At 39.6% G+C, this 13,732-nt stretch overlaps 1 protein-coding gene across 1 annotated transcript in view; it reads right to left on the bottom strand.

Moving 5' to 3' along the window:
* Positions 1–12,820, bottom strand: part of LOC142841003 (fibronectin type III domain containing protein 3C1-like) — a 46,141-nt gene extending 33,321 nt beyond the window's left edge. Inside the window, exons 1-3 of the mRNA XM_075957707.1 lie at positions 12,704–12,820; positions 11,849–11,965; positions 11,434–11,509 (exon numbers count right to left, since the gene is read on the bottom strand). Coding sequence (XP_075813822.1) covers positions 11,434–11,509; positions 11,849–11,965; positions 12,704–12,781 — 271 coding nt within the window. The 5' untranslated portion in view covers positions 12,782–12,820. The remainder of the gene's footprint in view (positions 1–11,433; positions 11,510–11,848; positions 11,966–12,703) is intronic.
* Between the last annotated feature and the right edge of the window lie 912 nt (positions 12,821–13,732).

Raw genomic sequence — 13,732 nt, 5'->3', positions numbered from 1 at the left:
GCCCCAGGAAATGGCCTGGTACCAATGTAAATTGGACAGCATCTTTCTGTGATGAAAGGCCATCTGACTTGGTAAATTCTCAGGGACCTTGATCACTTAGGACGAGAACCAGAAAGAGGCAGGAAGCTCTCAACGTACAATCTTTCTGCCTCCTCAATGGCTTTCCTGTGTCAGTCCTTTTCCCCTACCCAATTTCTCTTGAAAGAGTCTACCCCCTTCATTCTCCCTTGGAGATTCCACCTTTAGAGCTTCTGCTGATTCTTCCTCCCAAACCATCTCCCATTCGGTAGCTCTACCAGATGCTCTTGAGCCCAGTGCCTTGCTCTCTGAGGGTTGGCACAAGGTAATAAAGTGGAGAATGCTTCTGTTGTCTAACTCCTCTACACTGCCCTCCTAGCCACAAGAGCATACTTTCTGTCACCAGCATGAAAGCCCAAGCCGAGATTCCACATTTCATACCCCTATTCATTTTTTCCTTCTATAACGTAAGTCCTATGAACTCATTTCTCATCTTACCCCACTGTCAATTTCCTCTACTAGGAGGGGGCTTGCTTCATAAACTTGCATCGGTACTATGTATTTCTTGACTATCAAATTATCTTCAGTTTATCCTTCTGTGTTAGACGGCACCTGAGGGTGACTCCCTCACATCCCTCAATCCTGTTTTTGTCTCTAAAATCAGCCCTATTATATAGGACACAGGCCACCTGACATTTGCCCAACACCATCACCTGGAGCTCATTTCTCTCAGACTTCCTTCTTGATTTATCTCAATTCTGAAGCATCCGTTTTCCTCTGCCAGGAGGGAGGGACTTAAACCCATCACTTCTTACCTCCTTATGAATATCCTAATGCCCACAAACTCCCCCAACTGCAACATGGCCATCATCACTGTTTCAAATCTAATGTTGCTACCACCTTGTTCAAGACATTTTGACAGTACCTATCTACTCACGTATTCTCCAAATTTCTATTTTTTCTTTTCCTTCTTATTTTGTTTTTGTTTTTATAGACAGGGTTTCTCTGTGAAACAGTCCTGTCTGTCCTGGAACTCACTCTGTAGAACAGCCTGGCCTTGAACTCACAGAGATCTAGCTGTCTCTGCCTCCAGAGTGCTGCAATGAAAGGGGTATGCCACCAGCACCCAGCCCTTCCATTATTTTCTCACAGACCCCCCCCCCAGACATTAATTCCTTTTTCATTCTTGGACTCAAAGTTGCCTTCTTCACCATTATCCTCTAGCCAAATCTTGGAACTTTTTCCTTTCACTTGGACCATCCCCAAGTCTAACTTCTCTCAGAGACTTACCTGTTCTGCACAGTTATTCTGCAATGGCTCCCAGCACTTGGGAAAAGTTCTTCAAAGGCACTCAGTCCCACTTCTTTCTTCTCTCCTCTCTCGTGTCCACACTCTCTCTTTGTACTCCCAAATACTCCTGTCTTCTCACAACATTCTAGTGCATGACATGGTAGACCTGTTTTGGACTCGATACCAGTTCCTAAGACTGTTCTTCTTGTAGTCTGAAGTCTCAGAGACTACTTCCTGCTGCAGGTCTCCAGCATTGTGCGTCTCTCCCAAATATTTTATGTTGCAACCGAAGATGATCTCATGGTCACCTGGTTTCCACTCCAGACACACTCAGAGGTTCCATCACCCTGAAACAGGCCCTCAGAAACTTCTGCCCTTGTGCTCACCACCAGTCCTGACCTTTTTTTTACCTTTACCTCTGTAGTGATCATAACCAGGTCTTAGTTCTTCAAGCCCAACCAGTATTTCTCTAAACAAATTGAAGTATATATCAAAGTGGCCCCTTATGCCACAATGTTCTAGAAACAGCCATCCTGCTCATCCCTAGAGTCTTCAAAGTTACTTTTCCCTCAACATCTTTTTTCTCCTCTCACCCGTGTGCAACATGAGTAGCCATCTTTCACTCTCCTGCACTTCCTCCTTTTGCTCCCAGTCTTGTTACTCCACGCTTTTCTAACCTGTAGTTTCTCTCCAGCCCTGCCCTCCACTCAACCCTAGCTACTCTGCTCTCAAATACAGATAACTTCTTTCCTGTAGCCCAATACTTCACAATTACTCTAGGACAATGGAGGGCACATTAAGGTTTTTCACTACCTCCCATTCTTAAACCTTTGGATTGGTTCATTGAGGGTATTTTTCTCAGGGAAAACTCTTATTCTGCTAGCTTTGGTAACAATTTGAGATTGTTATCTTAACTGGTCCCATGGGTCCCATGATGTCTTTACTGCTTCCCCCAGCTGGTGGCAGAGGCAGGTCTTCTCCTTTGTCAGACAAATTTTTAGTAAGGAGAGTTCTTTGCACTCACTTGGGTCCTAAACCTGGCTAGATATACCACAGTTAGCCCTTACACTCACTCTAATCATACATATGACATCCTTCATTCAAGAGCTCAAACTTGGAGAGTGTAGTGTTTCCTTACTTTAAAGGACATGTTGTTATTACCAGGAAAGGTATCCCGTGTCCTTGAAGCAGCCCCATTGTCAAATGTTCCACTTTGGGGGCAAAGACTGCCTAATCCTGGGCCTGCTGGCTGGCCAAGGGCTAGGATGTGCCCTACTGTCTTTCCCCTTTGACTCCTCTTCTCTCCTTTTCAAACTTATCATAGCATTGAAACAGCTCAGATCCACTAAAGCCAACCTCTGAGAAGCCTACTAGTATCTTAACAACTTCGTACTTCCTTCTCAACTGAAAAACCTTTTCTTCCTCCATGAAAGTCACTGATACCTTCCAGGCCACTTTTTCCTCTGAATTGTCCCTAGTAAACATGTTCATTTCACCCTCTTATTAAAGAATACTTACAGGATCTCTGTAAACAGTGTAACAACTGTCAAAGGGCCTCTTCATGAGCTTCTATCTGCCTCTACTTTTCCCAACTCATTTATCTATGGAATAACTTATACCTCCTTGATGTAGGTGAGTCTTCTGTTTTGTATTTATTTCATTGGTTAAATAAAGAAACTGCCTTGGCCCTTTAATAGGACAGAAAATTAGGTAGGCAGGAGTAAACAGAACAGAATGCTGGGAAGAAGGGAAGTGAGTCAGAGGAGATAAAGCTCCAGCCCAACATGGAGGTAGATTAGAATCTTTCCGGTAAGTCACCACCTCGTGGGATCTTCAAAGCAATCTAGCTTGCTTCTCCAACTATGTTAAGAACTGGATTTCTTTCCAGCCCCTAGAATTTCTCAAACTTTCTGAGGATCCTTATAACCCTCTCATTCTCAGCCCTTCTGAGTTAATGTACAGGCACTCTCTTTTCCCCAAACATTCTAATTTGAACCCATCAAAAGACCTTCCTTCTTCATTGAGTAACTCTTTATTTTAATTTCTTAAGACACTCACTTAGTCCTTTACTTATTTGCATACTCCCAGTCGTATCTCTATGCCCACTACACTACTCCTTGCTCATATTTTTAAAATCTTGTTTTAATTCTTGTTTCAGCGAGCCCTCTAAAGTCCATATGTGAGATTTCACACAGGCTCATTCTAACCACCCCTACCTCATCAAAACTGTAAGATTGTTTCCATTGGTACCAGTTCTCCTCCATAAGGAAAGTCCCCTCTGACTCTGGTGACCTGAATACAGTAGTTACTAAATAATCTTCCACCAGCACAGGACCTATCTTGCTCTGCCTCATCTGTATCCTTGAGGATATGGATTAAAACATCCTCCCCAGTCTAACCCTGCCCTTTCTCAAATCCCTCCCTCTCAGAAAGGATACTGGGTCCTCACTAAACTAGACTGTCTCACTAGCGATTTCCTGAAATCCTTTAATGATGACATCCACTCATCTCAGACATGATTCTGGGTCCTAACCTAAACCAGACTGTCTCATTCCAGGGTGCCTTAGTTCCCAGTCCCATCCACTCACATCCAAAGCATACCCTCAGGAAATCCAAGAGGCTTTATAAACACTATAGAGTTACAAACTTGTACTCCCCCAAACTTTTACCCCCCAAAAACTTTTACCTGTTGAATACCTGTGATGAACTATCTTTAAGAATTTCATCAATCTACATGTCTAGGGGCTAAAGCCTTTATTTTCCAATTGAGGCTCTGTTTATTAGGCATAGCAACATCTTGGGGACAATTTCTAAAGCTTGTCTTTCTTGTTGTCAGTGAAATCCTGAATGTGCCTGACTTTTCATACACTATCCAGAATAGAAGAACTATGCTGCGTGGAGACTGGCAAATATGCTTCACTTGCATGTCCCCATGCAAGAGATTCAAATATCACTAGTTAGTTTTGTCTTTTCCCCAGATGGCTAGAAACATTTCCCATTAAAACAGACAGTGTTAGCCACTGTCCTTATAGAGCGCATTATCATTTGCTTTGAGTTCCCCCAGTCTCTATAATCTGATAAGGCCCAGTTTTCATTTCCAGAATGACTAAGAGTGGGTGGAGAGGTGGGTAGTATCTGGGAGAAGTTGGGGGAGGAGAAAATGTGATCAGAACATATTGCATGAAGACAATTTCCTCTTAAAGTCTAATAAATTGCCCTTGACATTCCAGTTGTGTCTGTTCTTAAATTATTTCATTAATGAGACTAATGACACCAAGTGAGGGTCCCCATTTCCTTACTATTATATGATGGCTCTGCTGAGACTCCTCAAGATTTCTGGTAACACTTCTTTCCCACTTTTCATTTTTTTCCTAAGTAGAACCCCTTCCTGTACCCCTAGATGGTACCACTATCTCAGCCTCTTCAAAGTGCTCCCTCAGAGGCAGACCTGGTGTGTCTCATTACCTATTTCAGTATACCACTGGGGCAAGTGATCAGGGCTGTCACTCACTACCAAGGTAAGTATATCTCGAACCTGTCCTAATCTTTTTGGTATTATCTCCTCATATTGGCTTATAAGAAATAAGAAAAACAGTTTTCAAAACTGCCTTGAGACAGTATTGAATAAAATACCAAAAAAAAGAAGAAGAAACTAGACCCCTGCTAGCGTCTGTTAGTCTAGGCATTTGTGCCTTCTAACCTGCACTTTGCCAAGCTACCCCACACCCCAAAACTAGAAGTTTAAAATAAAAAAATTTACTGTAAAGCAAAGGATAACCAGACTACAGCCCACAGCTCTAGAAATAAGAGGTAACAAGGAGAATCCTAAGAGAGATGTATGGATCACACTGGGAAGGGGAATAGATGAGATCTGGGTAAATTGGAATTGAAGGTAGGTGGTAGAAGGCAGGAGATAGTGGATGAAAAGATGAGGGAATGGTATGATTGAGCTGGGAGAGCAATGGAGGGGAAAGCAATGAAAGAGATATTTTGATAGAGAGAGTCATTATGGGGTTAGAGAGAAACCTAGTGCTGGGGAAAATCCCAGGAATCCACAAATCCACAAGAAGGTGGCTGAAGAGGAGCAGAAAGAGTTAGAACATGAGCAAAGATGTCGGGACCACGAGGAGTGCACCCACCCACTGAGACAGTGGAGATGATCTACTGGGAGCTCACCAAGGCCAGCTGGACTGTTACCAGAAAAAGCATGGGATAAAACTGGACTCTCGGAACATGGCGAACAATGAGGGCTGATGAGACGCCAAGGACATTGACACGCGGTTTTGATCCTACGCAATGTGCTGGCTTGGTGGGAGCCTAGCCAGTCTGGATGTTCACCTTCCTAGATATGGATGGAGGGGGGAGGACCTAGGACTTACCACAGGGCAGGGAACCCTGACAGCTCTTTGGACTGGAAAGGGAGGGGGAGAGGAGTGGGGGGAAGAGGAGAGGGGTGGGAGGAGGGGGAGAAGAGTGGGAGGAGGGGGAGAAGAGTGGGAGGAGGGGGAGGGAAATGGGAGGCTGGTGGGAGGAGGTGGAAATTTGTTTTTTTTTTCTTTTCTTTATCCTCCTTTTATCAATAAAAAAAAAGAACAAAAAAAAAAAAAGAAGGTGGCTGAATTGATGTTCCTTTGTAATCAGACTGGTGACTACCCTAACTGTCATCTTAGAACCTTCATTCAATAATTGATGGAAGCAGATGCAGAGATCCACAGTCGAGCACCAGGCTGAGCTCCAGGAGTCTAGTCGAAGAAAGCAAGGAGAGATTATATTAGCGGGGAGAGGAGTCAAGATCAAGATGAGGAAATCTACAGCGAACTGAACCAAGCTCAGAGAAACTCACGAACTCTAGACAGACAGCTGTGGAGCCTGCATAGGATCGAACTAGGCCCTCTGTATGTGGAAGGCAGTTGTGTAGTTGGGTCTGTTTGAGGGTCCCCTGGTACTGGGATCAGAATCTATCCTTGGTTCACGAATTGACTCTTTGGAGCTTATTCCCTATTGTGGGATGCCCTGCTCACCCTTGATGCAGGGGGTGGGGCTTGGTCCTGCCTTAACTGAATGTACCAGGCTTTATAGACTCCCCATGGGAGGCCTTACCCTTTAGGAGTGAAAGGGGGTGGGTCAGGGGGGAGGGGGGAGGGAGTGGGAGGAGAGATGGGAGGGGGAATTGTGGCTGGTATGTAACATGAATAAAATATTAAAAAACAAATAGATGAAAGTACAAAAAAGAAAGAAAAATTCTAACTATCAAGCCATAAACATAACAAGGCCATGTACCTGATAAGTTTTAAAATAAGCAAGATGTAAAAGGTCAAGAAGAACCCGCACATGGTTTTTGTTGAGAGAAAGATGCAGAGGCAAATGTAACACTTAGACGATGTGTTAAGTTTGCACCTTCCTCATTACTCAACCAAAGGAGAAAGGAAGGAAGAGGCTTGTGTTATGGATATAAAGACTGTTTTCTGTGCTTAATCAGCAAACCTGCCTCTCTAGACGGATGCTCATATTTGCATGGTCATGAAATAAGCCAACTTTCAAACTGCAGAGTCTCTAGTACTCTTATTATAAAGTGATGACTATTTCTCACATTAACCTAGGCGATCGAGCCTGTCTTAAAGACCATCCCACATTTTTAAGACATTTAAAAAAGTTGTCTGGACCAGATTTTATCAAGTGTTACTCATGTTTCCAAAAGTAACCAAGCTGTAAGGCTTATTTCACATGGCTTCATCTGTCCGAAGTGAATATTTTTCCACCCGTAGAAGTCCAAAAGGCCTGCTTGCACGAGCCTCTTAGAGATCTCTGATCCTATGTGTTAAAGACCCGTAATATCCTCTAGATCCCAATGAGAAGCTAGATCTTTCCCTCTTGCTTTTCTGGGTTCTATGATATAATTTTACAAGTTCTTTCCTCATATTCCCTTGGTATTTTTTCTACAAGACCCAACTCACACTACACTTTTTTCTTCAGAGAAATTTCAAAGCATGTATGTATGTATTTTATATGTGTGAATGATATGTGTATGTGTGAGTGCAGGCATGTCTGAATGGATGTGTGAGAATAATTTCAGAAGTCATTTCTCTCCTTGTTTGTGGGCTCTGGGAACTAAACTCAGTTCTCAGGTTTGCATGGCAAGAACATTTTCCTGCAGAGCCATCTTGTGGTCCTCGGGGATATATATTTTTTTAAACTATTCTTGGATTGAAGTTATCACTTACCTTGACTCATGTCCTCCCATCTTTACTTCTTTCTTTCATGTCTCAACTTCCTCCTTTTAAAATGCTCTAATCACGTAATTTTCTATTTAATCATCACCATGTGCCTTAATTCCTCAGCAGCCTTCATCTCACATAGAACTAATATCTCTTATTGCCTTATGGCTAATTCATCTCATACCTGTACCAATTCCTTCATTGCCCAAGTTAATCCTTTCATCCAGCTCCTCCAGGTACCCTGTTTTGAAATATCTTGACCTATAAGGGCTTTTCAGTCAATACCTTTCTTAGTGGGAAAGGTAATTACGGCAGGCATAGGTACCAATAGAAGACTACTCACAATGGCTTCTTAGGCTTAACATACTTGACCAAATTAGCCTATGGAACTAGACCAAATCTCAACAGCCCCCAAGGGCCTTCAGGACCAGTTTAATTTTCCAAAGGCCTCATCTTTAGCATTGCTTACATTAGTCCAAGGAATACCTGCCTGACCCTGAGAGAGAAATGTCATGTATATGTTAATCAAATAAGGATAGTGCAAGGTAAGTCTAGACGAGCAGGGGAGATTAGATAACTTCTGAGGGATTGATCCTATGGAAGGACACAGGACTGGCTTTCTTCTCTTGGGCTAATTCAATGACATAACTCCCCCACCCTCAGACTTTTCTTAACCTTCTGGTATGATTGGTATTTTCCATATTAAAGGTCATTACATTCCAGTGGCAGCCTTGCAGGGCCATTACCATTTTCATTGACATTAGTGCCTGTCTTCTTCAGTTAACTACTTTGCAATCTCCAAGTTGATATTACAGTTAGGCCTTCAACCTTCTAAGATAGTCATTTTCCCCTTTCCCTCCAACATGCTTCTTAAACCTTCTATGTATTGCCTATGGTCTTAAAATACTATGTCATATCAGCAACATCAATAATGTCCCTCTTTGCTAACCCTTCTGAGATCTGAAGAAGCTCCAGAAGGTGATCTTTACCCCTTGTCAATGACTTGACCCTGCTGTTCTATCAGGGAGCAAATTTAGAGATAAAAGGGCTAAAAATAAAAGCAACCCCCCACATTTTAACTATCAGCTCCTCACTAGTAAGAACCTGACCACAGTGCCTTATATACAAGCAGGCGCTCATGTTACAGGGTCTTTCTATTTAGCCCTGGGTGTCCTGGAACTCTCTATGTAGAGGAGGCTGGTCTTGAACTCACAGAGATCCTCCTGCTTCTGCCTCCAGAGTACAGAAATTAAAGGCATATGACTACATCCTGTTTTAAAGTCTACTAATTCTTTTCTTTAAAGACAGGGTTTCTTTGTGTAGCCCTGGCTGTCCTGGAACTCACTCTGTAGACCAGGCTGGCATCAAACTCACAGAGATCCACCTGCCTCTGCCTCCCAAATGCTGGGACTAAAGGTGTGTACAACCTTCACCAGGCTAAGAAGTCTTATAACTCTTAAGGCTCCATGATGCCTTATTCTAAGTGGTCAACTCCCTCAACAACTGATGCTATACAATTTACTACTTAACAAGGGAGTGAGATGCTTGCTTATGTATCCAAATATAGACCCACACAAATGAGGTAAGACTAAGTAACTTTGCTTCACTGTATAAAAGAATCCTATTCCCTTTCAGGGGTAGATTTTCTCTCTCACAAACTGCCCACTGTATGTCTATTTCTGCCAATTTAATCAATCTTTTCTGTATCTATTATGGCCTGGTAAGAACATTTGCTGGGCCTCTAGATTTTTACTGTCATTCCCAACAAAGCAGTAGGTCAAAATCACTTTAGAATATAAAATAATTAGCATAAAACAAAAATCCATCTTAATTTAAAATAGTTAATATTAAGCCTATGACTATAAAGCAATATACTTTATTATTATTGACCATTTGAAATTGAGGTAATTTCTGTTTTCATACGTAATAAAATGCTTATGTATAATTAAAATACACTCAAATAAGATTACTATATGCAATACTTTATATGTGTGGTTTCTCTCCTGGACATTATTGTTACTAGGTACCAAGTGCAATGATGGTACATGCTAGGCATTAAAAAAATATTTGTAGGAAATGTGAAAGAATGAGCTTTCTGAAGGTTCCATCTGTAGAACAGTCTAAAACTGATCAATTAAGTACTCATACATATATGATACATATTTGTAAAAGTATATCTATTTTTGTTACTATAGTCTGTACATATTGGTGGTTAACAAGAGGTGTTACCTTTCAACAACATGATTTTTTAAAAAATTAGTATATGTATATATATATATATATATGTGTGTGTGTGTGTGTGTGTGTGTGTGTGTGTGTGTCTTTGAAAATTTCCAGGCAGTTAACGGTTCCTATAGGGGAGGGGGTCACAAGGCCCCACATTCCATGAGAAATTCTTGGCAGTTAATCATGGTTGGAAAAGGCAGAGATATTTTTACAGTGGTGTAGCCATTTCTAAGTTGTCCGCAGCCCCATAGAAAACTCTGTCCATGCTCATGCAAGAAACCCTAATTAAACTCAATTGATGACCAAAACTAAGCAGCTTCATCCATGGAAACAGAGGAGAGAATAGATGGGAAAGGGGCATCAGTTGGAAAGGAGCAAGAGAAGGCAATTGAGGTATGATCACAGTACATTATGTACATACATGAAGTAAAAAATGTATATGTTTTCATCTTTTTAAAAGAGGGGAACGACCATTAAGAGGAATTTATGTTTCATTCTGCTCGAGTTATACTTAGCCATATAAATTCAATAAACCTGTATTTAACTTTGATAAGAATATATGCCACTATAATTGAGATGTTCTTTAATTTTTCTGACATATTATTGACATAACTCTGTAAAAAGTAGCCTACATAACTGATACATTAGCTTGTCTTCTGTGACCTTACATTCTGATGCAAACATTAAAAGTATATGCAGATATTTTCACTGCCTTTTGATATTCTCCAGTCTGACAAATATGCCGAACATCTTAATGGACATAAATAGTTCTTTGTATTAGCCTGTAGTACATAAACTGCTTCAATGATTTCACTATTACATTAAAGCATTAGCACTTATCACATTGTAAATTGACTAAATTCCCATACTGAAGTCAAAAGTATAACTATAAATAACAATCGTTATCTACAATGTCTGGAATTCTGCTAATAGAATTCCTCAACTAACTTGCTTTCATGTTTTAAAAATTACTTCTGAAGACTTCTACAAAGATTAGTGTAGTGATATTTTGTTTGTAATCTAACATATAAAGCTTGCCTAACGATCTGAGAAGCAGAACAGCCAGGCACTAGCTTTAACCTCAACCTCAGATCGAAAGGGCATTCCTTTCTTCACGAACACTCAAGACTGAATGATTGCTCTATAAGACCTCAGACTGCATCGTCAGACTGCATCCTCAGATTGCATCTGAGCTCCTATTTCCTCCTGCCTTTTATTTCTTTCTCTGCTCAGTTGGAGACTCCTGTCTACATCTCCCTAGTGCTGGGATTAAAGGTGTGGGATCCCAAAATCTGGTATCACCTTCGTGTGCGCTGTTTCTCTTTTACACAGACTGAATCTCGTGTATCCCAGGGTGGTCTTGAACTCACAGAGATCAATCTGCCAAGTACTGGGAACTAAATGTATATGCCACCACTGCCTGGTCTCTATGGCTAACTGTGGCTTAGCTCTGCACTCGAGTCTTCAGGTAAACTTTGTTAGATTACAAACAAAGTATCACTACAGATTAGCAAGATTATCTTTCATGCTGTTGATGCTAAACTCCTATGAGGAATATTTTAATAGTATTCTGTCTTGCAAGTGATAAGACATCATACTGAACTGTTAGAAATTTTACAGTAATATTTAGGTTCATTCGATCTGATTATAAGATAAACACACATCTAATTCTACTTTAACAAACCTTGAATGTGCTGAAAGGACCCATCATCAGCTTTTATCGTAAGGACCTCTCCAGGGTTAACTTGAACGATTACAATCTAGAAATAGATAATTATTTAATGACACACTTTTTTAAATCTATGGAAAAAGACATTATTATGTTTTGAATAATATTCAGGCTCCCTAATTATGGGGATTTCAAAATGCTCAAGGAGAAGAATACAATTGGACTAATGGGCACTTAGGAGAAATTCAATACCCCTTAGTAAGAACAGGTTACTCCTCCACCAAAGTAAAGCTTAATAAGGTCATAGAAATCAGGTGCACTGAGGTGGAAAGACATTATTCTCTTCTGCATCTACCCTCAGAACAAAAACTCTACAAACAAACAAAATCCCAGAAAATAATATTTATCTGAAGGTAAAATTCAGACATACTTGAGTCCAGTATTGGGGACAAGAAGGCCAGGTATTATATATCTTGGGTTGATTCATGGTGTGTGAATAATTAGGATATGCTGCCATGGCGTTGGGGTCCAGAATGTAATTCTCCACCTAAAAAATGTAATTTTGATTACAATTACAATTTTTTTCATTTTTAGAAATAAAACTTTTTATTATACACTAATAATAAAAATGAACATAATTTTGACATTTTCATGTACGCATATATCTCACTCATTTCTGTCCATGATGTTATACTAAATAACCATGTTTGTTTTTATTTTAATGCAAGAGACAAAATATCCATCATCTTTTTACATTATATTCTAGGTTAGGCCATCTATTGAATCTACTAAAGGGGCAAATTCTAAATCTGAATTATACTTTTTAATTTCTAGAAACCAGTCTTACTCATAGAAGTTATTGCTACTCAAATAAAATACTTCTAATTATTAGATAACTGAACTCCTAACTGAATGAGTATGAAGGAACATTAGTCTTCAATAGACTTGCAATTTCAAAAGATACACCCTATGAAACTATAGGTAGTAGAAACTTTACTATATAGGACTAGGCCTTTTAAGTTGTGGAAAAGAGTATAAAAGCAGATAAATTAATTCAAAAGAAAATTTTATGTAGGATAAGCTAGTATAGAATGTCTTAAGTTGTTTTCAAAAGACCTACAAGGAAAATAACCAACCCTGAAAAGACAAAAACAAAGCAACAATAAAAACCTTCCCAAGTAAGTGACCATAAAAGTGACAAATAATCTAAATGAAAACCAACGTCAGATTTCATAACATTTAAACCAGTTATAGTGCAAATAAAAAGAAGAAAAACTTCTCTTACAGGGTACATGGGATCTCCATTGATAATTGGCACTGCCGGAGGTATTTCAGAAAGAAAAGGTGCAAGTTGATGTTCCATTGAGTCTAAAAGGATTGACTGTCACATTAATTGATACTTCTAAAACAAACAAATAAACAGAAACTTACAGATTAATTAAATGTAGTCATAAATCATGTTTTCAAATGGCAAAACATGACAAGACACTTCTGAGAAAATCCATCTTAATTTTCCTTTCTAGGAATGTCTGACTTAAGCAGAATTACATAAAAATATCATTTATAGTCATTATTGATCTTCATAAATGACAGAAACAAGTGTGGAGTTGGCGGTTTCGGCTTGATTGTGTATTCTTCGTTCATGTGAAGACAAATAAAGATAGCTAATTAAACAACATAAATAAGGATTTGTTAAATAAGTCATTGTCTATTTGATCTACTTACATCCAGTTCAAACAATTGATTTCCAATTTACGACATTAGTTATAAGTAAGATTATATATTGTAAAAATAGCTGTAAAAACTAATTGGTTCCCATTAATTATGTTAGAAATAAAGAAATTTGCATTAGTTGTCTTGGACACTAAACCAAGCAGCTCAAATCTAACATAATTTTTTAAAATATTTATTTATTTATTATGTATACAATATTCTGTCTGTGTGTATGCCTGCAGGCCAGAAGAGGGCACCAGACCCCATTACAGATGGCTGTGAGCCACCATGTAGTTGCTGGGAATTGAACTCAGGACCTTTGGAAGAACAGGCAATGCTCTTAACATCTGAGCCATCTCTCCAACCCTAACATAAAAATTTTAAAACCAAATTTTAAACTTTGATTTCTTTCCTGATTGGAATACTTCATCTATAGATGACACTAAACAACTAAATAAACATTTAAGTGGGAAACAGAAAGGAGAATGTGATTACTTTCAAGATATAAAGAAGATGCTCAAGACAGAACCTCTCTGGGTTGAGGCAAGTCTTGAAACAAGGGTCTTGTGACATAGCCCTTTAGTAAAAGAACATTTATATG

This window comes from Microtus pennsylvanicus, chromosome X, assembly GCF_037038515.1.
Source record: "Microtus pennsylvanicus isolate mMicPen1 chromosome X, mMicPen1.hap1, whole genome shotgun sequence".
Classification (NCBI taxonomy): domain Eukaryota; kingdom Metazoa; phylum Chordata; class Mammalia; order Rodentia; family Cricetidae; genus Microtus; species Microtus pennsylvanicus.
Note: the sequence above shows the minus strand (reverse complement) of the source record. Positions and strands in the feature narration are given on the sequence as shown.